This window comes from Spermophilus citellus (genome assembly GCF_964194105.1).
Source record: "Spermophilus citellus genome assembly, chromosome: 2".
Classification (NCBI taxonomy): domain Eukaryota; kingdom Metazoa; phylum Chordata; class Mammalia; order Rodentia; family Sciuridae; genus Spermophilus; species Spermophilus citellus.
In genome coordinates, this window is record NC_138183.1 from 38,585,388 (window position 1) to 38,608,550 (window position 23,163).

General features: G+C 53.7%; 1 protein-coding gene across 4 annotated transcripts in view; it reads left to right on the forward strand.

The window, feature by feature from the left end:
* Nucleotides 1-23,163, forward strand: part of CNTFR (ciliary neurotrophic factor receptor) — a 38,285-nt gene that overhangs the window by 8,439 nt on the left and 6,683 nt on the right. Inside the window, exons 2-5 of one of the 4 annotated variants that reach the window (XM_081263631.1) lie at nt 195-306; nt 4,064-4,156; nt 12,298-12,382; nt 16,394-16,627. In XM_081263631.1, coding sequence (XP_081119757.1) covers nt 4,088-4,156; nt 12,298-12,382; nt 16,394-16,627 — 388 coding nt within the window. In that variant the 5' untranslated portion in view covers nt 195-306; nt 4,064-4,087. The remainder of the gene's footprint in view (nt 1-194; nt 307-4,063; nt 4,157-12,297; nt 12,383-16,393; nt 16,628-23,163) is intronic. The other 3 variants (XM_081263632.1, XM_081263633.1, XM_081263630.1) reach the window with 3 other exon arrangements.

Consider the following 23,163-nt stretch of genomic DNA (forward strand, 5'->3'; position numbering starts at 1 on the left):
TCAGAACTGAATTCAGCAAGTGGTGCTGATGTGAGTCCATACTACCCTAACTTTTCCTCCTTCAGACATTTGTCTGCTGCTCGCCTTGGTCTCCCCTTCTCACAGTGTGGTTGTGAGTATGGAATGAGCTCTTGAGTTGAACTAAGACCTGTGACTCCTCTGTGACCTCTGATTTGTGCCCTTTGCCCTTCTAGAATCCAGACTTGTCACATCATCCCACCCCCTTGGTTTTGGAAGTCCTGGGAAGAGTGGTCTGGAGGAAGAAAAGGACATTGATGTGCTTGGAGTGTGGCTGGTGGTGAAGAGGTAGGTGCCGGGGGCCCAGGTAGGGCAGATCCATCTCAGGGCACCACCAGGTGCATTGAGGGTGTAGGTCTAGAGGACAGGGGTGAAGGACCTGAGACCCTTTCCTTCTGTTCCCCTATCCTTCTGCCTCCTGAAGTTTGGGGATCATCCTGTCTTGGGGCTTTTCTTGCCCCCATGATAGGCCCAGAGAAGGGAAGAGATTTATCCATGGTCACACAGGCAAGAGCAAAACCAGGTCAGGAAATTGAGTTGTACACTGAGAGGGGTTGAATCCCAGATGTGGGAATATGTTTCTGTTTCAGTGTCTTCAGTTTCCCTCTCTGCCCCAAAACATCTCTCTGGCTTGATTAGGGAGCAGCTGGGCTTGGAGGAGATAGAATGGCAGGTCGGAAGGTCCAGAATCTTTTGGGGCCAGCTGTGGGGCTGAGTCTGACTCTCCCTGCCTCTCATTCAGTTTAGGCAAGGCCCCTGGATTGGCAGCCCGGGGGTGGGGGCATCCAAGGAATTGAGGCAGTGGAGCGGAACGGAAGGGCCTATTGTCCAAAACCCGCCAGAGGCCCACAAAGGCCGGCTGGGCTTTTCATCTCAGCTCCCAAACAGACTGGCCATTTTCCCGGCCTGGGGGTGGGGGGCTGTAACCCTTCAGAACTAAGAGTGGGGTGTTATGGAGAGTGGAGTGGGGTACCCCAGGCTGACACATGGCCTTAAAAGGAACTTAGATGGAACCAGGGCCCATGAGAAGAGGGAAGAGGAGATTCCTCTACAGGGGCATAGAGTTAATCTTTCCACCCAGTGACTCAAGGACATGGGGTGAATTATGGACTAGGAAATGGATTTACAGAATGATAGGTAATATTTTCGGGGAGCACACCTGGTAGGAGTTTGATGGCTTGTTAGGAAAGTGGGCTACTAAGCCTCGAGTGCATGTGATCCTCCCCTAAATTGGGACTACCTTAAGGAGACAGGAAAAGGGGCTCGAGAAGAGAGGGCTAGTGCTCAGGGGAGAGAATATGCTCTCTGCAGCAAGAGGGACTGAGGCCAGACAGCAGGAAGGACTTCCTGCCAGTGAACAGTAGCTCAGATGCCCTGACCCTGTCCCTGGGGATCTTACAGGATTGTGGAGAGCAGGGGAGCTGGAGACACCCCAGGGGCTCAGGCTGAGGCAGCTTCTGTGGGGGCCGAGGAAGAGGCCCTGGAGGGAGGACTTGGCAGTTCTAGCCACCCTCCTCCAGCAGCACCTCCAGCATCACTTTAAAAACAGCTTTTTAATTTAACAAAGTGGATGAAAAACTGTTTTTGGAAATAAAAGATATCTGCTGTCTCCCAGGCTAGCACTTAGCCCTTGCAGAGAGAGCTTCTCTCTGGATTTCTTCCTGCTGCTGGTGCCTCCTTTCTTCTCTCCTTCTCTCTTTCTGTGTTTGTTTCTGCTGTACAGCCCTCCACCTTCCCTTTGGCCTCCCATCATCTCTTTCTCCATCTCAGCCTCCATAAGAATTTCACCCTTAGTCTCTCTTCTCAGTTCTGTGCATCTCCTCTGTCTCTCCTCTCCCAGTCTCTCTCTTGTATGGCATCTCTCTCCCCTGGTCGTCTCTGTCTCCCAGCCTGTCTCAATCTCTGTCTCTCTCCACCCCCTCCTTCTCCCCCCCAACCCCAGCTCTAAATGGGTCTATTTAAAACGCCTGATGCTGCCAAGTCAGAAAAGCGTCTCCTGATAAAGCGCATTAGGCGGAGGGAGGGAGGAGGGAGGAGGGAGTGGCGGGCGGATGGATTGATCCAAGCCCGTAACCCCATTAATCAGGCAGTGTGGACCCCCCTCCCTCCCCCAGCTTCAGCCCCTTCTGAGCTAAAAGCCCCTTAAATATTTATCACCCCTCCCCCATGGGGGCAAGGGGAGGGGTATGCGGCCCATAGTGTGAGCATCCCCAGCTGCCTGTGCCCCCCACCCTTTATATGTGCACGTGTGTGTGCATGCACATGTGTGAGTGTATGTATACATGTACGGGTGTGTATGCTGACAGGCCCAGGGCCCAGCTGCTGACTGGCCCCCCACCATTCCTTGGGCAGCTCCTGCAGACCTTAGGAATCTGGCCCTGCTCCTATCTCTCCTGAATGGGGGCTTGAGCTTAAGCAAGCAAGAATAGGGAAATCCTGGGTTAATTGGGGGGGGGGGGGCGGTGGTCTTCATCTCTTCCCAGGTACAGAAAATAACTGGAGGACTTGGTGGAATGTGCACTATCATTCTCAGAGGGCAAGAGGGTGAGCTGGGGTTCCATATCCAGATTCCACTAAACTCCCAGTGCAGGAAGTAACTTGTATGGGGCCCCATCTTCTTAAAGTGCACAAAGGTATCTTGAAAGGCTGACTGAAGTTCCCCCTTTCTCCTCAGAGGGCAGAAATATGACCTGCGGGTGCGTTGGGAGCTTTCCATACCCTAAAAAAATGTGGGAAGGTGACCTGGGCCCAGGGCAGGGTGTCTCCATCATTCCCAAGAAGATAGGAAGGAGGCCGAGGGCCAGGACTGGCTTCTGCATCTCGCTGCTTGCTGATACCCCAGGCAGCAGAGGTCAGCCCTGAGACGGGCAGGCTGGGTTGGCCGGAGACACATCGTCCTGGCGGGGGCAAGGAAGGCCCTGCCAAACCTGGGTGTGAGGAGGAGCCCGGGCGGGAGCCGAGGGTCCCTTCCCCTCCCCTCCCCCAGCATCAAGTGCCACATCTCCTCCTGACTCAGACAATTAGATTCAAAGGATGACCTCACTGCATGCCGTCCCTCACTCGCTCCCTCCGCTAGCTCGCTCCCTCCGCTAGCTCGCTCGCTCGCTCGCGGCGCGCTCCTTCTTCCCCTCCTCCCGGCCCACTCGCTCGCGGCTCGCCCGCGTAGCTCCCGGCCTGGCCGGTCGGCCCCTCGCCTGCCTGCCGGCCCGCTGGGGCGCTCCCGGGGCGGGGGGCCTGCTGTTGCCTCCCGGGCTGGCCGGGGCTGCCGGGGCCCCAGCCCTGAGCCCCGGGGACCCGATGCCCGCGGGCGGCCGAGCGGACCCACGGAGCGCCGGAGGCATCGACGGGCGCCTGCGCGGGGACCCAGGTCAGTGGCCGCACGGCCGCAGGGCCGGAGGACTTGTCACCCCCGCCGCCGCTGCCGAGACGCCCCCGCCCGCGCCAGCCCGCCAGCCCGCCTCGGCGCTTCCCGCTCCTTTCTCGGCCCCCGCCCCCCGCGGCTGCTCGGCGCGCTCCCCCTGCCAAGCTGTCTCTCTTCTCTTCTCTTTCTCTCCCCCCAGCCCCCCTGCCTCTGCAGCCGGTGGGAGGGACTGGGACTTCCTGAGGTCCCAGGGATGGGGCCGGGGCCCATTGGCTGCAGTTGGACCAGGCCTCTGAGAGGGGAGGGGGCTCTGGCTGTGTCCAGCAGCCTGGGGGAGGGGACCATTGCCTGGGTGGGAGGGGGACTACTGAGAGAGAGGCCCAGGGTGTGGGGGTGACATCTAGACAAGGGATGAGCTCCTGATATCTTTCTTTTCTTACATCCTGTGGGCCTCTTGCCTAGTTTCATTTGATCCCCAAAGCCTGGCTTCATTTGTCTACACCTCCTAGCTAACTTTAGTCCCTACTGCCTGGTTTCATTTGGACCCCACAGCCTGTCTTCTTTTGGGCCCTGTTACCTGGTTTCCTTACCCCCTGCTGCCTGGTTTCTTTTGTCCCTGCTGCTTGCTTTCCACAAATCCCTATCACCTGGCTTTATGGGATTTCCCCTGCCTGATTTCCTTAGGTCCTGTTGCTGTGCCTGGCTTCCATGGAGCCCTATCAGGCTCCTTTTAGGATGGGGGCGTCAGGGCCCCAGCTACACCTGGAGTGGCAAGTGGTAAGGATGTCAACAACACTGCCAATTGTTCCAGAGTTGGGGACTGGCCAACCATGCCTGGATTCCATTCTGCCTGGACAGCGACTCAGCATCGGCTCCTGTGGTGGGGGTTTGGGCTACAGGATCCAAGGAGGCTTTGGGACTCATGTCCTCAGTGATTAGTTAGGAAAGAGCCCATTCTGCCTACTTCTGGGCACCTCTCCCCATCTCTCTTTGGGCCTAAGAGTGATGACAGGGTTTTGGTGGAGCCAGGAATTGTTGAGTTCAGGACCTCATCTCCTACTCCTTCTCTGCCCCTTCTGCATTGAGGGCTGACATCTGGGTACCCTAGAGACAGTACAGGCACAGAGAGGTAACAGAGAAGTCTGGGATCACACAGCAGATAAGAGAGACTGAGAGCTGCTGCTGTTCTCATCTTGAAGAGGGGAAAGGTGGAGGAGGCAGCAAGGGCCTGGGGAGTGGGCTGATTATGGGGTTTTCTGGCTCCTGCCTCTACCAGTGCTTCCATCTCTCTCACACAGGGGTTTCCTTACCCCTCCAGTCTGGCCTGGATCTCCCTTCTTTCCCTAATGCTGTTGAAAGCAGGGTTAGGGGTGGAAGGAGCTGCCAGGGGAATAATTATCTATTTCTTTGCCTTTTAAGGACCAACAAAGTTTTCCCTTTCTTTTCCATTCCTGCCTTAGGCTACCCTGGACTTTATTTCTCTCCGTAAGCACAGCTAAGCAACCTGAGGTCCCAGTATGGTGTGACTGTTGAGTGTGTATCTGTGTTATTTACCATTGTGGGTGTGGGCTGCGAGGCTGAGGGTGACTGGGGGACTCTGAGTTTCTGGAGGTGCACAGTGGAGCCTATGTGGAAGGTCGACTATTCTGAGTGTGTGATGGTATCCATATGTGAGACCATGACTGTTTTGTGTGAGGGAGTCTGTGCGTGTATGTGTGACTGACTGTATGTGCGTGTGTATGCACACCAGCGTGCATGAGGCTATGGCAGTGGGTGTCCGTGTGGGAGGCCATGATGTGTGGCCATTATGGTAGACTCTGAATGCCAGTGTCTGTGAGAGACTTCCTGGGTGTGTCTGTAAAGCTCTGGCTGTGTGTTTGTGGAAGTGTGTGAGTGTGTGTGTGTGTGTGTGGGGGGAGGCTCTGGGGCACTCTGCCCCAGAGTGGCAGTAAGAGCCCAAGTGTGCGCTCTTGGGGTAAAGTAAGCACTGGGTTCTGTGTGACCCTGAATTGCTGGTGTGTGTGAGTATGTGTGTGCGCATACTCATGCCTGTGTTTACCCATCAGGAACAGATTGCTCTGGCTTCCCCACTGTGAAGGAGGGGAGAAAGGAGGAGGAAGGATGGCTTGCTCTTGCCCAGCAGACCAGAAGGTTTCTCAGAAGGAGCCTGAACAGTACACATGCATGTTAGGGGGGCAGAAAGAACAGATCACTGTTCCATAAAAAGACAGTCCAATCTTCTGTCTCCCCCAGCCCCCACTCAACTCTTGCTCTGTCAGAAAGACCATCTTCAGTTCTTAGTGTTACAAACCTATGCTTCGCTTGCATTGCTGCCCCATCCCTTGGTGGGGTGTGTGTGTGAGTGTGTGTGTACAGGCTTGCATGCGTGGGCTTCTGTGTATATTTTCAAGGGTATATTGGTACCACAGCAGTGATGGAGCCAGGGTGTGGTATGGTAGGAGATGCTGAGACAAATTGAATCTTTGAACCACACTCCAAATCTGGAAAGCCATGTTGTCCATTTTTCTGTCTCCATGAAGTACCATGTCTTCATGGAGCCCACCTCTTGACCACCCCCTACCTGCTGTGGACCCTTTCTTGTGCCCCTACCAGCTAAGGGAAGTCTCACTCAATACTGTTTCCCTGTCCATCCCCACCCTTCATGGAGTCCTTCCAGCTAATTTCCTGATGTAGCATTCTGTCCCTACAAGAGGACCTGACTGGTGTGAGGTCCTTCCTGGGTGGAAGGGTCCTCCTGATTATTCTGGAAGCCAGAAGAGACTCTGAACTAGTGTTGGACGATAGAGGATTTGACATTTAGGCCTCGAGTTCTATGAAGCTGTTCAGAGCCCATGTGCCCAAAGGGATATGAATGTGCCCCTTCCAGCGTCCCTATTCAAGAGGTCGGGGTCTGGACCAGATGACTTCTGAGGGAGATAATCTGGGTCTTCTGCATCTAGAGTGGTGCTTAAGCACATTATGTGTATGGATTACCACAGCTTGCAGGGCCCCAACTGGGCCTTTTCATGTGGACACAGGCTGGTGGGACAGATTCCCATCTTCCCAGGACACCTCCCGAGCTGCCCAGCCAGGCCCATCATGAGAAGGCCCTGCCCACCCCCCCACCACACACACAAAAAAAACCCGCCTGCACACACGTGCAGCAGGGCACGCACATGTTGATCTCAGGGTCCCCACGGTGCAAGAGGCTGGGGGTGGGGGGTTTGAGCACTCAGAGTCCAGGCTGCTGCCAAAATCCATCCGGAATCTTGTCCCCCCCCCCAAGGCCCCCATCTCCGGCTGTGGAGGTCACAACAGCAGGTGCGGATACCCCCCCCCAACTCACTCACATTGGGCCGCCTCCTTTTCCACAACCTCGGCCAGCGCTGGAGCTGGGGGACTGCTCCCCCTGCCTCCCTCCTGGCCCCCCTCCCACTGGTGCTCAGTTTGTCCTACCCTCTTCTGAGTAGTAGGAGGGGGCCTGTGCTTCCATGGGGTCCTTTCCCCTGAGTACTAGGACTTGCCTCTGGAGTAGGTGGGGAGGTGGTAGTCCCAGAGGAGTAAAGGAGAAGCCAAACCCAGCCATAGCTTCTGGGTCCTATACCACTTGGGGCACCAAGAGCTGAGAGGAGGAGCAGGTCTGGATTTAGAGAGGAAGGAAAAGGGATAGAGCCAGAGACAAGAGACTCCGAGAAACAGAAGGAAGAGACACCACAGGGAGTGGGAGCCAGCCCATGGCCAGCCAGCTCCAGCCCAGGAGCTGGCCCCTGACCTGGGCCCACCCGCTCCCTGGTGGGGGGCCTACTGGGCCAGCTGCCAGGGGCCAGGCCTCCCTCCTTGGCCTAGTCTACCCATTGGCCCCCCCAGCTTCTGGACAGTGCAGGCCTCTGCCCCCGCCCCCACCGCCCACGCTGTCCAGGCTGCCTAGGCCTGGTGGGATCTGGGGGCCTCCCGGCCTCGGCCCCTCCTCCCCTTCTCTGAGCTTCCTGCCCACTCTGACTGTCTCTCCAGACTCCCCTTCGGCCAGGCCAGTGCTATTTCTCCCTACCCATCCTGTTCTTGCCCCCATCTCCACCCCTACCCTGCTTCTCATTTTATTTCTCTAAGTGTATGTGTCTGTCTTTCTTGCTGGAACCTAATTCCTCTGAAGAGCTGAAACCTTCAGAGTTCCTACAGTGTTTGGATCAGTTGGTCTCCAATGTGTCCTATGTTCTTACCTCATTCCCAGAGGTAGGCTCCCTAGAGCTACTCTGTGGAGAGGAGAAGATGAGGCCCCAGGTCCAAGGGTGCCCTTTCTGCACTCACACCGTGAGATCTTGAGTCTGGGGCTGCCAAGTGGGGACTAGAAGCTGTTAAGAATCACCTTGGTCCTGTACTGGGCCTGATACCCTCCATCAGATGAATGTGCCTGACCCACCCCATCCTCAGCCATAGTGGGGAGTCTGAGTTGGTGGTCTTCAGATCTGGTAACCTTGCTTTGAGGACACTGCTTGAGGCCTCTGCTCATTCCAGGCCAGGTGGAGTCTATTTGGCTCTCATACCAGCCTCCCCACACACCCTGCTCCAGCTCAGAACACACGACTGTGGATCGATACTCACACGCAGTTAAAGCCGAGACCCAGTCAATGGTGCTCATAACCCCTCAGCCCTGACCTGATTGTGGCAGGAATTCCTCAGGGTTGACTGGTCTTCAGTAACCCAAACTGCTGGCTGTAATTCTGCACAAATAAATAGAGACTTTCCAAAACTCACTGTTCCCTCCCTCAGGTTCTGTCTTCAGTTGGGCAAGAGGAAGCAGGGCACAGAGCAACTGGGACATTACTGATAAGAGGGGTCTCGGGTCCTGGATCCTAAGCCAGACTTGAAAACTAGGTAGAAGTCCCTGATCTCCAGCCTGTTGCTATGTCTGTCAATGTTACTTATGGTGACTCAACCTCCACGGGTGTCAGTATTACTGTGGACTGGTATCATCCCTGTGTCACTATGTTGATGACATCATGAGTGTTACTGTATGTGTTTGTAAGTCTCATTGCATCTTTGATTCTGAGGTTACTGCCCTGGGGCTGGCTATCAGTCTCAACAGGTGTCATTCCCCTGTTGGTGTTATTGTGTGTGACTGTATTCACTGCTTCATTATCATCAAGATGACTGTCAACACCCCTATGTGTTACTGTCAATAGTGCTGTTGTATCATTTTCACTGGGTGTTATCTCTCTGTGATGGTGTTTTTGTGTCACAGTAGGATAGTGGCAGAAGTTAGAGCCTTGGGATTTGTCTTATGAATCACCTCTGTGTGTAACAGTGACACTGGGGTTTCAGTTCCGCTCAGGAGAGGTGCTAGATCGCTTGTGCTGCTAGGCACTGGTCTCCTTCCTTCCTTCCTTCCTTCCTTCCTTCCTTCCTTCCTTCCTTCCTTCCTTCCTTCCTTTTTTTTTTTTTCACTCTACCAACTGAGCCAGACACAAGCAGACATACTGCCCCTGGTTTCCTTTCTTGCTAGTGCCCTCTGTTCCTTCCTCATTCTTGGGATGTCCTCTTCAGGGGGCCTACTGGGAGCCCTTGTCTAGGGCTCTTTGGCATTTATCATCCAGACTATCCAGAGTCATAGAGTGTGGACTTGGAAAATTCCTGGGGAAAATGCTCTTTGCCCTGGGATGAGAGCCTGAGGTGAGCCAGAGCAGAGTGGTGGTGTGTTCTGGATGCTTCTAGCCTCAGCCTTCCCACCTGGAGAGTGGGTTCAGTTGGGACTCTGAGGAAAGAGGAAGGGAAACTGATTTGGGGATTTCTGGGTCAGCAGGGGCAGGGACAGGGATAGAGTTTCAGTCCACCTTTGTCCCCTGGGGCCTGGGCTTCTGGATCCGCAGTGGGAATCTCTCCATCCTCTGGAGAGCCTTGCTCTTACTTCACACCAGTTCTTACCATACGGATACCTCTTCTTTCTCACTAGAAGAGCTGGGTGAGCTTCCTCAGATGCTCTAGGGTGGGCTCCCAGGCCCTCTGGATCTCTCTCTCCCTCACCCTGAAATCTGCTGTTTCCCCTGCATCCCTTCTATTTCTATCCCTGTCTCCTTGCCCCGCTGAGTCTCCAGTCAGTGCTCTGCATTTCTCCCTGCTTCTCCATTTCCCCTCCCCAGTCTCTCCTTTTTCTGGGTGCCCAGACCCTGCAGTGTCTGTCTGTACCCCACCCCCACTCTGCAGTGCTAGCGCTCTCTCAGCAGCGCCCGTCTCCCGTGGCTGCAGCCCCGTTGGCCCAGGGCCCGGCCCTTACAGTAACTCATTGGGCTGATGGAGGCGACTTTGATGAAGAAGCCACCCCTCCCCCTGCGGGGGCCTGAGCATTTGTGTGTGTGCACACGCTCATGGGGTATGTGCTTGTGTGCTTGCCTGGCCATCTCCCCCCTCCAACCTGACTGGGACCCGGAAGGAACTGGGAGCAGAGGCCATCCCTCCCTCTTCTCTCTCTGGCACTCCCATCCTATGATCCAGCCTTGCTCCTCTGCCTTCTTGTCTTCCTGCCCTGGCTCCTCTCTCGTGGGTGGGCAGTGGACCTGGCAGTGAGGTGGAGGATCTTCCTGGCTGTGAGGGGAGAGGCACGGACAGATGGTGGAAGTGGAGGGGGAGGGTCTGAGAGCTCCTGGCAAGGGCTGAAGTGGGGAGCCAGGTAGACCTTCAGTGTGTCTGTTTCTCCAGAACCAGCTCTGGATTCAGTCCTGGGTTTGTTTGCTAGTTTGTCGGCCGCTTAACTTTGCCTTAACCTCCTAGACCTGGGGAACAGTTGAAGATGGGGAGGGGCTGAGGGTCTAGAGAAGACAGGGCAAGTGGTAGCTAAGGCTCCAGGAATCTCTGATGTGGGAAGGGTGGCTGAGGCCACATGGGGCAGAGAAAGGAGCTCTGCCAGGGCGGGGCAGTCGGAGCACCTGTAGGTATGGCCAGTAGGATAAGCGTGTTCAGAGGAGAGGACTTTCCTGGGCAGGGAGGAGCCATCTCCCATAAAGGAGCCCTAGGAGTCAGATTCAGCTCCATCTGCTACAGGCTGAGACCCACCTTTGGCTTCTACTATAGCCATGTCTGCATTGTCTCTAGCTTTGTCTCTGGCACTTTCTCTTGGTGTATTTGGCAGTATGTCTGTCAGTTTCTCTGGCTGTGTGTCTGACTGTTTCTCTGGCAATATCTCTAATGGTGTCTCTGGCTGTGTCCCTGGGAGGGTGTCTGTGTGTCTGATGGTGTCTTTGGCAGTGTTTTTAGTGGTGTAGATACTTCCTGACTGAGCATCTGGCTGTGGCTCTGGTTTTTCCTCTAGCTGTTTGTCTGGGTGTACGCCTGTTTGTGTCTATCAGTTTCTCTGGTGTTTCTCTGCTTGTGTGTCAGACAGTTTCCCTGGCACTGTTTCTGACAGTGTCTCTAGTTCTCTGGCTGATGAGTTCTCTGCCTGTGCTCCTTGCTCTTCCTCTGGCAGTATGTCTGCTTGTGTCTGGCTAAATCTTTCACAGCGTTTGTGGCAGTTCCTTTGGTCATGTTGGCTATTCTTTGGCCATTTCTTTGGTCCTGTTGGCTATTCTTAGACCATTCATCAGCTGTTACCTGATTTTATTTGCCTTTGTCTGATGGTCCCCCTTAATAGTTTCTAACTCCCACTGTGTGTATAACTATTTCTTTGGGGCTCTCTCTGGTTGTTTGGGCTGTCTCTAGCCAGTGACTTTGTTGTGAGGTTGACTTTATTTCTGACAGTGACCTAATTGGGTGTTGGTAGTGTCCCTCAGTATCTTTCTCTGGCTTCTCAATGGTTGACAAACTGAAGGAGAGATTGTCACAGTTGGGTTCTGTTCTGCAGGAAATAGTCATTTCCCTGCCCTCTTGTGTGAGTGTGTGTGCAGGGGAGGTGGGAGCAGTTGTATTCAACCTAAGAAGCAGGATACTGGGTAGAGGCTACTGGATCCTCCCTGGCTTCTGGGGACATGTCCTGAGTGTACTTTTTATACCCACATGGATGTGTGTAGACACTGATGCTCATCCACTGGGCTAGGATTCTCAGGCTCATGAGGGTACATGACTGGAGTAAAGGATGACCTGGGTCCCTGACAAGGACTTATATATGAAAATTCCCCATTCATATTCTCATATTTCTCTCCCTCCCTCTCTCTTTCCCTCCCTCTTTCCCTCCCTCCCTCTCTTCTCTTTCCTTCCCTCCCTCCCTGTGGTCCTGGATAACCCAGGGCCTCCTTCATGGTAGGCAAACTTTCTATCACTGAGCCGTGTCCCCAGTCCCCCTGATTTTCTCGTGGTCATTGGTATATAATAAAGCACAAGCCACATCTGAGCTGACTCATGTACCGTTGCCCTTTCTGGTACCCCAGAGCCTAGTGGCCAGGCTTATGGCAGAATGGACAGGGACCAATGACAGATCCAAGAGGCTCCCGAACATACAGTTTCAGGCTTTTCCCTGCCCCACTCCAGATGCACAGCCAGGGCCTTCCATTCAAATCAATTTGAAGAAGTATAGCCTTCGAATTAAGTTAAAACATTATCCCTTCAGTTTGTGATGTTTATAGCTAATTAGCCAACCTCACCAGTAAAGTTATATATTTTTTTAGAAAAATGGTCCTGGAACTACCAATGTTCTATAACTCATTTGAAGTCAACTACAGTCTGCAGCCAGCATTCTTATTGAACAGCAAACCACTGTAGGTTGCCACCTACCATCTTAGCAAACCTTTGCCTGCAGATGCCAGTAATGTTGCTTTCCATTGTTTGAAAGAAGATCCTGAACCCCATTAAGAAGGCATATGGGGTCAAGGTACTCTGGCCCTAGGGCTGGGGTTTCCCAGTCCTGCCTGAGAACAGGGGAGCTCCTCAGGAGATTCCTGCCTGGGCTGATGCTGCCCCCTGCCCCCCCCCCCCCCCCCCGTTTCTCCCAACAGATGGCTGCTCCTGTCCCATGGGCCTGCTGTGCTGTGCTTGCTGCTGCTGCTGCCGTTGTCTACACCCAAAGACACAGTCCACAGGGTGAGTGCTCAGGGGAGCTGCCTATTGACCTTCTCCCAGAGCTGCATATGAATCCTTGTTGGCACAGTTACCTACTGACACCACCCAGGAGTCTCTCTCTCTCTCTCTCTCTCTCTCTCTCTCATATGCGCGCGTGCGCGTGCACACACACACACACACACACAGGCATTGTCATGCATGAGCACCCAGAAGTACATGTAATTGTGTGACATTGAAACACAGCGGGACCCACTGATGTATCAGACATAACTCTTCTCATTCACACACATGTTGATTGTGTCTCTGGCTCAAAATGATCTATGTCTCTCCCACTAGGGAGGGCATAGGATACGCGCATGTGAAATAGGAGTTGGGAGTGGGGCTAGGAGCTGGGTCCTTGTATGTTGTTGGGTAAAATGGGATCTCCTTCAGGAGATTTGTGGAGGTACAATTGAGGGCACCAATAGGAAACAGTGGGCAAGACTGCTGGTCACTTTCTACCCTCAACTTTATCCTAGAAGGAAGATGGGGACCAAGGTTGTGGGACAGGCAGGGGAATAGATGGGAGAGGGCTGGTGCACTAAGGAAGACCAGTCAGTCAGCTGGAATGATTGGAGGAGGGAGGGACTGCTCAGTGACTGCTTCCCATTTTTCAAGTAAGAGAGCCCAGTCCTGCCCCCAGTCCACAGGACAGAGAGCTGTACCCTGCTAGGGAAACAAAATGCTCACTTGACCATCAGCCCTTGTATTGCATTTGAGGCAGCACCTCAAGTGGCCAATCATTACAAGGCCTAAACTTGAAACTTTCCTTGAATGAGGCTCCCTAATCTCCCCAGTAGGTTTGATCCTGTCTCCTCTACCTTGGCTGGGTTGGGTGGAGGCATGGAGGATGGGTATATCTCTAGAGCCCAGGCTTGAGCAGACCCTGATGACTGAGCTCTGCTACCCTCAAGGCTATGAGTTCAGGAGGAGGGTTGTGGGTCAAGACTTCTGTGGCCTCTTATAATATCAACACAGAGACCCAGAGAGAGCCTGGCTGGCCCCAGGGCTGCTACCTGGCCCTACACAGGGCCTGCAGTGGTCTCTTCCTGAGTGTAAAGACAGGTCCCCACATAACCAAGGCCCTGGCACAAGGCCACATTTCTGAGAGTGTGTGAGACCATTTTCTTGCGTGAATGAGAGTATGTCCCTGTTTGGCTGTTCTTTTCTCTCTACCCTTGTGGGCTATGTCCTATGTGTGACACTGTCTATGTGTCTGTACCCTTTAGGGGCTATATCCTTATGTTTGGAGACTATACCCCATGTGTGACAGATAGTATCTGTTTCTCTTTGTGTGTTTGTGTCCCTGTTATATGTCTCCCTGTGTGGGGGACCCTGTCCCCATGTAACTGTACCTCTGGGTGATAATGCCCTTCATGTGCATGCCTGTGATCTTGTACCATGTATTACTGTCACTGAAATGGGACACTGTCCCTGTATGACTGAACCCATGTGTGACTGTAACCATGTGGATGATTGTCCTGTGTGAGCTGCTTCTCTGTGGGTGACCATCCTCATCCTGTGTGTGTGGCAGTGTGAAGTTGCTTAGGACGCCCAGGGGGACTGTTTCCGGCATGTGTTCCCCATGTGAGCCTGTGTGCACAGGTGTGAGGGAGCCGTCAGTTCTGTCCTCTGTGTTCTCCATGTCCATGACCTCATCCTGTCTCTGTCTCTCATCCTGGCTTCTAACAACCTTTTCACAGCTGATTCCTTTGGAGCATTTGTCACTGCGTCAGGGCCAAGAACCCCATCCTCCCCCTGCTGCTTGATTTAATTTCTGAAATGGACAACACATCAGTAGGGGCGGGAGGAGAGCTGTCCAGAGACAAAGGGTTAACTCCTTGCCATCTCTGGAGTTGATGCATGGCTGTTTGTGTTGCCGTTGTGTTATTGTAGCAGTCGTGACACTGTGATTGTCATGCCATGTTGCTTCCTCCACCTCTGCACTGTGGCCTGTGGTCGTCTTCTGTCATTGAGTTGTGTTTTCAGTCCCGTCCTGCCCTTCCATCCTTGGTTTGTCATTGTTGTCAAGTTGTGTATCCACTTCTTTTATCAGGCAGATAAGGTGTGATGGGGAGGTGCCATCTCATGGACATTGTGACTGTTGTGTTGTTGAGTCACTGTTTCCCTATCTTGTGGTTATACCTGCACCCCTCCCGCCAGACTAAAGCTCCATACTGGGTCCTCGTTAGTTCTGAGCTGCTGTTGATCGGTGTTAATGTGTTGCCGCTGGGACCATGATGGCCACACACCCTCCCCAACGGTCAGTTTTCAACCTCCTCCTCAGGCAGCTGGATGCAAAGTCTGTGCTTGGGGGGGTGGGGGCGTACAGAGAGAGGGGCTTGGCGTGTTTCCTGGAAGCTCCAGGTTTTTGGAAGGGAGGCTGGAAGGGGGCTCAGTGGCCGAAGCTGGTGGATTGGGGGGGGGTACTTGATGGCCTGAGTCTTGGACACTGGGCCTCTGGTCAGGGGGGAGGACCCCATTCAGTCTCTGGTCCAGCCTCACAGCTGTGGCCTCCAAGGCCCCCAGCCACCGCCCTTCCGCCCCTTCATCCTCTGTTCGACTGGTCCCAGGCCCCACAGACTAGTGGTCAGGGCTGGCTGGGTTTCCTGCTTCCTTCTCCTCTGACAGGGACAGAGAGGCTCAGAGAGGGGCAAGACAGAGACAAGTAGTGAGGGAAAGAGACCGAGACACAGAGAGACAGGGAACAGGGACAGATGTTCCACCACAGAGAAACTGTCCTGGGGAGGGGGTTGTAATTAGTGGGTGGGGCTGCTGGCAGGCCCAGGGGGATCCCTGTAGCCCCCCTCTCCTGCAGTCCTGGTGGTGTTAACAAGTCTAATTAAGAGGCCACTGGCCCAACTTAATTGGCTCGTTAACAGGAATTGCCTCTGAAAATCCCCAAACTCAGCAGGGTGGCTCTCTGGAGGGAGATGTGAACTAGTGTTAACGAGGGATCCTGCAGCCCCCTGCTGCCCTCTTTCCTCCTCCCACCCTCATTCAACAGATCAGGCTGGGAAGAGGGAAGCATCTGCCCTTCCAGACTTGGGGGGGGGGGAGCGCATGAAGAATGTGGGGTGGGGGTGTCCTAATATTCCCATACGATCTCACTGGCTCTGCATGCCTGCCTCTCTGCTGCTGCCTGTGGATCTGCTTCTCTGACTTTCTGTCCCACTTGCTGCCTCCCCCACCTGGCGCTGCCTCTCGACAGGTGCTCCCTTCTACCCTTCCATCTCCAGTCTCCTGGGCTCAGTCCATCACGCCTGGGTTGCCGAGGCCGGGGCTGGGGTTTGCTTTTGGTTCTGACAGGCCCCTCTGGGGGCAGGAGAGGAATGGTCAGAGGACTCACTCTGTCCCAGCCCTACTTAACAGTTCCTGCTTCGCAAAGCTGACAGCTGCCAGGAGTTCCCCAGGGTTCACTTCATGGCCTGCCCATTCCCCCTTTTGCTGCCTAAACCCCCTGTGGCTGAGGGGGCAGAGCTGGAGGCGGGGCAGGCAGAGGCAGGAAGAGAGAGGGGAAGAGAAGAGACTGGACTGAAAGACAATAAGGGGGGTGGTGGAGGAAATAGAGACAGAGAAAGGAGTTTGGGAGCTAAGCCTCTGGGGCTGGGCCTATTGGTGGCAAGAAGTTAGGGTCATGGGGGTCAGAAAAACTTTGTAAAGGACCCAGGGACTGGAGGTGTACTGGATTTTCACTGAGAACGACCCCTCCCAGCACTACACAGGCACGCTCGTTCTCTGTCACACGCACTTGCACACAGCCTCTGCTCATGCACACACATACAAATTTGGAAATGTTAGCATACCTGCATACCTGCCCAGCCACAGAGAAGTTTTGCACATACCCCATCTTGAGACATTGCGTGGTCAGACACAGCCTCATGGCTGGGCTCACACTGTACACCCTCACAGGGTCTCACCTATGCACATTCACCTGGGGGTGCTGGGCAGTGCTGTGACCGGCAAATTTTGCCCTGTGCTCTGCCCCCACAGAGACACCCCATGTACAGTATGAGCGCCTGGGATCAGATGTGACATTGCCATGTGGAACAGCAAATTGGGATGCAGCTGTGACGTGGCGGGTGAATGGAACAGATCTGGCCCCTGACCTGCTCAATGGCTCTCAACTGGTACTCCGTGGCCTGGATCTGGGCCACAGTGGCCTCTACGCCTGCTTCCACCGTGACTCCTGGCACCTGCGCCACCAAGTCCTGCTACATGTGGGCTGTAAGTGTTGCCCCTGACCTCCCATCTTCTTTAAGGCACAGACCTATAGCCCAGATCAACTCCCCTTCGTGTTGGATGGCAGGGAGAGGGGAGGGCCACAGCCTGACCCTTGCTCTCTGATCCTATCCTCATCTATTCTTCTGACCTCTGAGTCCTGTCTAGCCAATGAATCCAGACCCCTGGACCTTTCTCCCATGTATCCCATCCCCATAGAAGTCTTGGAGATCCTGAAATCTTGTTCCCTGTGAGAAAATGGGCAGAGGGAGCCTGGCAAGGAATGGCCAAGCTGAGGCCTGGTTGGGAGGAATCTTAGGGTCACAGCTCTGAGCTGGAATGGTCTCCCTGTGTCTGCTCCCACTGGGATTGACCAGGGCCTGAGGAAGGAAAATGGGATATGTGATTATGCAGATGTAGGTAAGAGTACTCTGGAAGACCGCAGAGTTGGAGGGAGGCTTCCCAGAATAGGAGGCACATGGAGACACAGAGCATTTGGAAGATACCACAGAAACATAATTTCTGGCAGAAAGCTGAATATACCTATGGGCCCCCGAGTGGGCATGAAAAGGCCACTTGGGCTGGTGTCAGTGGTGGAAGAAGCTAAGGGAGTGGTCAGGAAGCAGATGAAGATCCTGGAAGAGGGCTGGGATTGTGGCTCAGAGGTATAGCGCTCGCCTAGCATGTGTGAAGCACTGGGTTGGATCCTCAGCACCACATTAAAAAAAAAAAAAGATCCTGGAAGCTAGAAAGTGATGAAGACTAAATTCTGTTTTTAAAGAATCCCTCACCCCAGTGAAGAGTGGCAGGTTGGATGGGGCAAAACCAGGGTAGGAATGAGGCTTAGGTGAATGCAAGAGAGATGATGAGGACCTGGAACTGGGGCATGGAGTTGGGGAAGTTGAGGAGGGTGTTTGGACCTGCAGAAGTTGATAATGAATTGGAGGTGAAAGGGCAGGAGAGTAGAGAGGGGTGTGATTGAGAGAGCTGAAGGTACCATCACTGCAGTAGGGGGCAATGGGAGGAAAAGGGGATGTGTTCTCCTTGAACAGTGTCTGGGTTTGGGTTTCCCTAGAATCAGATTCCAAAATGAAAATTCATAAGCAAGTAGTTTATTTGGCAAGTGATGGAGACACCATAGAGGAATGTGGAGAGTGACACTGAAAAGGGAAGTTAATAAAGAGCAATAGTTGACATTACCTCTGATATTACCTGACATATCCTGACATTACCTCTTGGTGACTGGAGCACTGTGGAGGGGACTCCGGGTGCGGATGCAGAACATGCACCTCAGAGTTGTCCTGCTTGAGGGTGAGGGAGCTGGGATGTTTATATAACCTCTCCTGCCATCTCCTGGGGTGGAGATAGGTGCCTTAATTTCTCAGTACTTTTGGCCTCATGCCCCGGCAGGCAAAGCAGGCCTTGGTGGCCAGAGAAAGCTCTTAGGCAGATAACTGCAGAAGTTGGCAGTGAGAAGTGGTGTGGGTGAGGGACCAGCAGTTCCATAGATATCTGCTACAGATGTGTTGGTAGGGGTCCTGGGGGTGGAAACTGGTAGCTGGTAGCTAGTGGATCCGAGCTTAGGGGAAAGGACTGTTCTAGAAATGGAAATTTGTGGGGCGGGGGGTTGTCAGCATTAAGACCATGGGAGGGGTGAGGCAGCCAAAGGAGAGACTGTGGGGTGAGAAAGGGAACCAAAATTGAGCCCTGAAGACTGTCAGTATGTAAGGGGTTGATAGAAATGAGCCACAAAAGGGGAGAAAGATGAGCCCAGGAAGGTAGAGGGAAGACCAGTGAGTGTGATTTGGAAAGGGGGTTTATGAAAAGCAGAATGTTGAGGTTGTCAGCATTGCTGAGAGTCAGGTGAGCAGGCATCCAGCCCTGGGCCAAAAATATCCACCAGCAAAGGGAGTGCTCTTAAAATCCTTATTTCTTTTCTCCTAACCCCAAACTCAAACTCCTCTGGTATCATCCCATCTGGGATCTCCCTGTGGTAGGAAAGGTAGGAAATACCCTGTGGATATTTCCCTACCTAGGAAATGCTTAAGGGATCTTGGGGCAGGCCCTTGCCCCATTGTCAGAAGACTAGTCTAGAAAACCAAGTGAAATGTTAGGCTGGAGGGTTGCTCAGGATTCCCACAAAATAGATTTTGGTAGGGATGTACCTTTCCCCATGAAAAAGTGTTTTTAAAATTGGAGAGATGGGATTCAGACCAAACATTTTAGTCTCAAGCCAAGAGTGGGGTTACCCCTGTAGGTCATACTGAGAATTGCAGGACCAGCCCAACAATCCTTCCTGCCCCAGCTCCCATCTCACCCCACCCTGCCTCACATCAGCAATGGAGCCCTCAGCCTAGCCCTGGGCCTTTATCAAGTGCAGTGGGAGAAGGATGAATCTAGCTCAGCACCAGTCACCAAAACATGTGTCTTCTCAATTTGGGTCCCCAAAATCCCTCGGATGGATAAAGCTGGCAGTGATGGCTAGGGTTTGGTGACCTTGGGTCCCCATTACTGGTATTGTGATGTTTTTTAAGAAATCATTAGAGGTCATTGGTTTTTTGTTTTGTTTTGTGGTGCTGAGGATTGAACCCAGGGCCTTGTGCATGTGAGGCCAGCACTCTACCAACTGAGCCATATCCCGAGCTCATCATTGGGTTTTGAAGTAATGTCCAAAGTCATTACCCACAGGTCATGCCCTCAGCTGCCGTGTTGTTACAGACCATTTAGTTACAGTGATTCCTGCTCCCTAGGCATCAGGGGTGGGATGACCATACATTGGCTGTACCATTCATAACAGATATTTATCTCTCACTGCCTTGTTTCCTTCTAAAGACCTGATCAGGGAACAGAGGATATTAATCATGATCGTCTTAGTCACTTGATATTAGTAACAAGAGACTGGATTTGGCAATACTCAATATTAAATTATCCTTTTTGCCAGCTCTTAGACGAGGACAAAGTAATCCCTGATTTATGGATCATTTAGATCAAAACTTATTTAATATTTATCCTAAACATGTAAAACTTTATGTCTATTTCCAACAGAACCTGATCATCATAATATTATGTTGGAAGACTCCTTAACCAGGCTAGTCCCTGAGCTACTTTCTCTTGCTCCACCTTCCTGCCCTCCGGTGGATCCTCAGAACAGCTCTAAGCACTCTCCTACCTAGGATGATGAAAGGACCCCCTACGTTAGGAAACGGGATCACAGTGTTCCTTTTCATAGCATCCTTTTGTTTATTGGACACTGCTGATTCAGTGTCTTTCTGATGTTAAGCTTAAACAAACCAGAGATTAAAATAATTTTTAAATGGATAGTTCCTTATCCAGTTTTTAAACTTTTTAGAATTTGAGAGTGGTTAGAATAGAAACTGCAGACCCTCTGGTTCAGCACTACTTTCCCCCCTTCCCAGTTTGCTCAGGAAGAAAAGAGTGGCAGGGAGAGGAGTGTGGTTGAACATATCTGGGGAGAAATCATGAGTGGGAGGCAGGTGGGGGCATTGACAGTCCAGAGTTTGGGGTGTCTCAGGGGTTGAGAGTTGAGAGGTTGAGAGTTGATGAGGTTGAGACTGGCTATGGCCTTGAATGCCAGGCAGGAGGAGGAGCGTGGGTGTGGCATGGGCAGGGCTGGAGCAGAAGGGTCACCCCACCCTGCCCTGGCCTGATCCGGCCTGGCCCAGGGTGTGGGCAGCCTGCCCCTCCTCCTGCTGGGCCGGCGGGCAGGCCTCATGCGTGCCGGGGGCTCCAGCCCAGGCGGGCTGGCGAGATGAGAGGAAAAACATGCGGTTTGGTGGGCTGGACATGGAAAAACAAGCCAATTAGGAGGAAAACAAACAAACCTCGGGCCAGCAGGGGCACACGCACCGCGCACATGCACACACAGCCCCGCATGGGACTTAGGGACACCCTGCCATGGCTGACACAGTCACTTAGGCATCTCAGGAACCCCCACAAGGGGAAACTCAGGATGTCTGGGCATCTAGGAGCATGCCTGCACGCCCGGAGTGTGATGTGTATACGAGCTTTTGCTTACACACTCCCTTTAACGTGCTCTCACAGCATCCAGCTCACATGTGTGGACACACGGGGAATTTGGGGCATCTTCCCACACCCACAGTTTGACAAATACACTCCGGCTAAGCTCTATCACATATCTAATGTCTTATGTGTAGTGTAGCCGTCGCTGTGTTTTGGACACAAGGGCACAGTGACACTCACACAGCGTGACACTCATACAGCCTCACACATATAGACAATCTGCAATCAAATGCCCCCACCCCAGTCACCCGAAAGAGTCATTCAGCCCCACATGGCCTCCAGTCTTCTGGACAGCTCGGCCTCACACATGAAGTCTGAGTTACACACAGCACCTCACAATCACAGTGTCTTAAACAGCTTTTCCCCCAACTCACAACACACAACAGGCCTCCCGATCCCACGCTGTCCCGCACTCTCACACTTGGTCTCTCACGGCACCCCCACCTCCACCCACCGGCCCCTCAGCTGGGCTCCAGCTGCAGCAAGTCACTCCTTTTCTTCCTCTTCTTTGTTTTTCTTTCCTCCTTTTCCCTCTGAGAAACCTGGTCCCTGTCAGGAAACCCAAGCCCTTCCTTGCTCAGGGCCCAGGGCCAGGCAGGAGTAGCCAGATGACAGACAAAGCCCCTGCCCAGGCCCCCCCCCCCCGCCCCCTGTGACCTGCCCAGTCAGAGAGAGGAATTGGTTTGAGGGGGAGGTTTGAAGGGGAGGCTGGTCCGCCCGGAGGACAGTCAGGGGAATGAAGGAGACCTGATCAGAGGGGAGGCTAGCCTGGGCAGGGGGCCTGTGAGTCCAGTGTTGTGGCCTGCCCTGCCCTCCAGAGTCCCAGGCAGCAGGGAGCTGACTCTGCAGGCTTCAGTCACCCCCCCACCCCCCTCCCCGGCCCCAGCGCCCTTCTCCTTTGAAGCTGGGGTGAGGGGGGGTGGTGGCAGGAGGCAGGAGTGGAGGCTTCTCAGCCGACCTCGGAATGTCCTTTCCTCCTGGGGTGGCTGCCAACTCTGGCCTGGCCCACAGGCCCCCAGAAGGCAACTTCCTGTGTCCTTGGCCGCCCCCCACTCCACCCCCATGCAGAACTCTTGACTGTGGGCAGACAGGGAAGGGACATTAAAGGTACACAGGATGAACATGGAATAGACAAGGGCCAAGAAGTCTCCCCAGGGGGAGTGGACAGTGGTGGGCAGAACACAGACTGGCCATTGAGGGGTCCCAGCCAGTGCCTGGCTCTCACGCACAGGCCTGGGGAAGGGATCTGCCTCATTCTCCGCAGCATCACCGCTCCACCTGCTACACTGAAGCTCTCTAGTCTCTCTGCCTTTTCACCTCTGCTGCTGCAAAGCCAGATCTGGGACCTGGGGGCTGTGCCCAGGCCCCCCTCTACAGCTCCACACACACTGGACACAATGGTTGTACGCAGGCAATCACAGAGTCACTCAAAATTAAGTACACACTATGGATTGAAGCCCAGGGTTCCCTGAACTTCACTATGGCCACTCTATAAGCATAGACATGCACTCCCCTGGCTTACTGAGCTGCCCCCCTCCCACTTCCTGTCCACCTGTCAGGCAGGGGGCGGTGTGGGGGGAGGCACAGAAGGGAGGTGTCAGTGTCCCTGGAGCCACAGACGGACATTCCTTGCCTGGGTCAGGTCACAGAAGTTGCCTCCTTCCAGGAACCTGAGCCGCCTGTCCTCACGCCTTGCCCAATGCCTGAGGGTAGAACAGCCGGGCTAAGTGCTGACAGCAGCGAAAAGTATGGTTAGACAGCAGAAAGGACTTCCCAAGTGTGGTCATGTAGGTGAATATCCTCATTCTGGGGTTTATTCCCAACTCTGACTTGCAGTGTGACCCCCAAACAGGTCTTAACCCCTCTCTGGGCCTTCCTGTTCCAGAGTGAAGGCAGCCGCTGACCATGTCATGGGCTTCGTAAAGGATTTGTGATGAAGGAGTAGGGGGGCTGGGGTGAGGTACACACCAAGGGAACAGCAGTTTCCTTGTGACAGACACTTACCTACATGTAAGTAGGTACACACACACACACTCAGATATGTACTCCAAGAGCCAAGCATACATCCACACACACACATCTAGATGCTCATACATGTCACAGGTCACTCGTTCATGTCACAAACGTGTGTAACACATATCCATGTGTGGACACATACTCAGAGATCCGCAATTGACCAGTGCTCCTGCTCTTGTGTACCCTCCAGGCCCGTTCTCTCTCTCTCTACTGAGGGGAAGCCTGGGGTATTTCTTCTCCTGGAAGTATACCCCGATCACTCCAGCAACCAGGGCACATTCAAGACCCCCTCAGTCCCTTGCAGTTTTCCTTTCAGAGTGGACAGAGTGTGGCAGATGTGGGCTGGGGCTGATTCCCCCAGACATCACCTCCATCCTGTGATTGATGAGCTGAGGCCCACAACCCCCTGCTCCCCACAGTTCCTGCCTCCATTGAGCAGGTGGGGGGGGGCCTCCTCCACACAGCCCTTGTTTTTCTTTAATTAA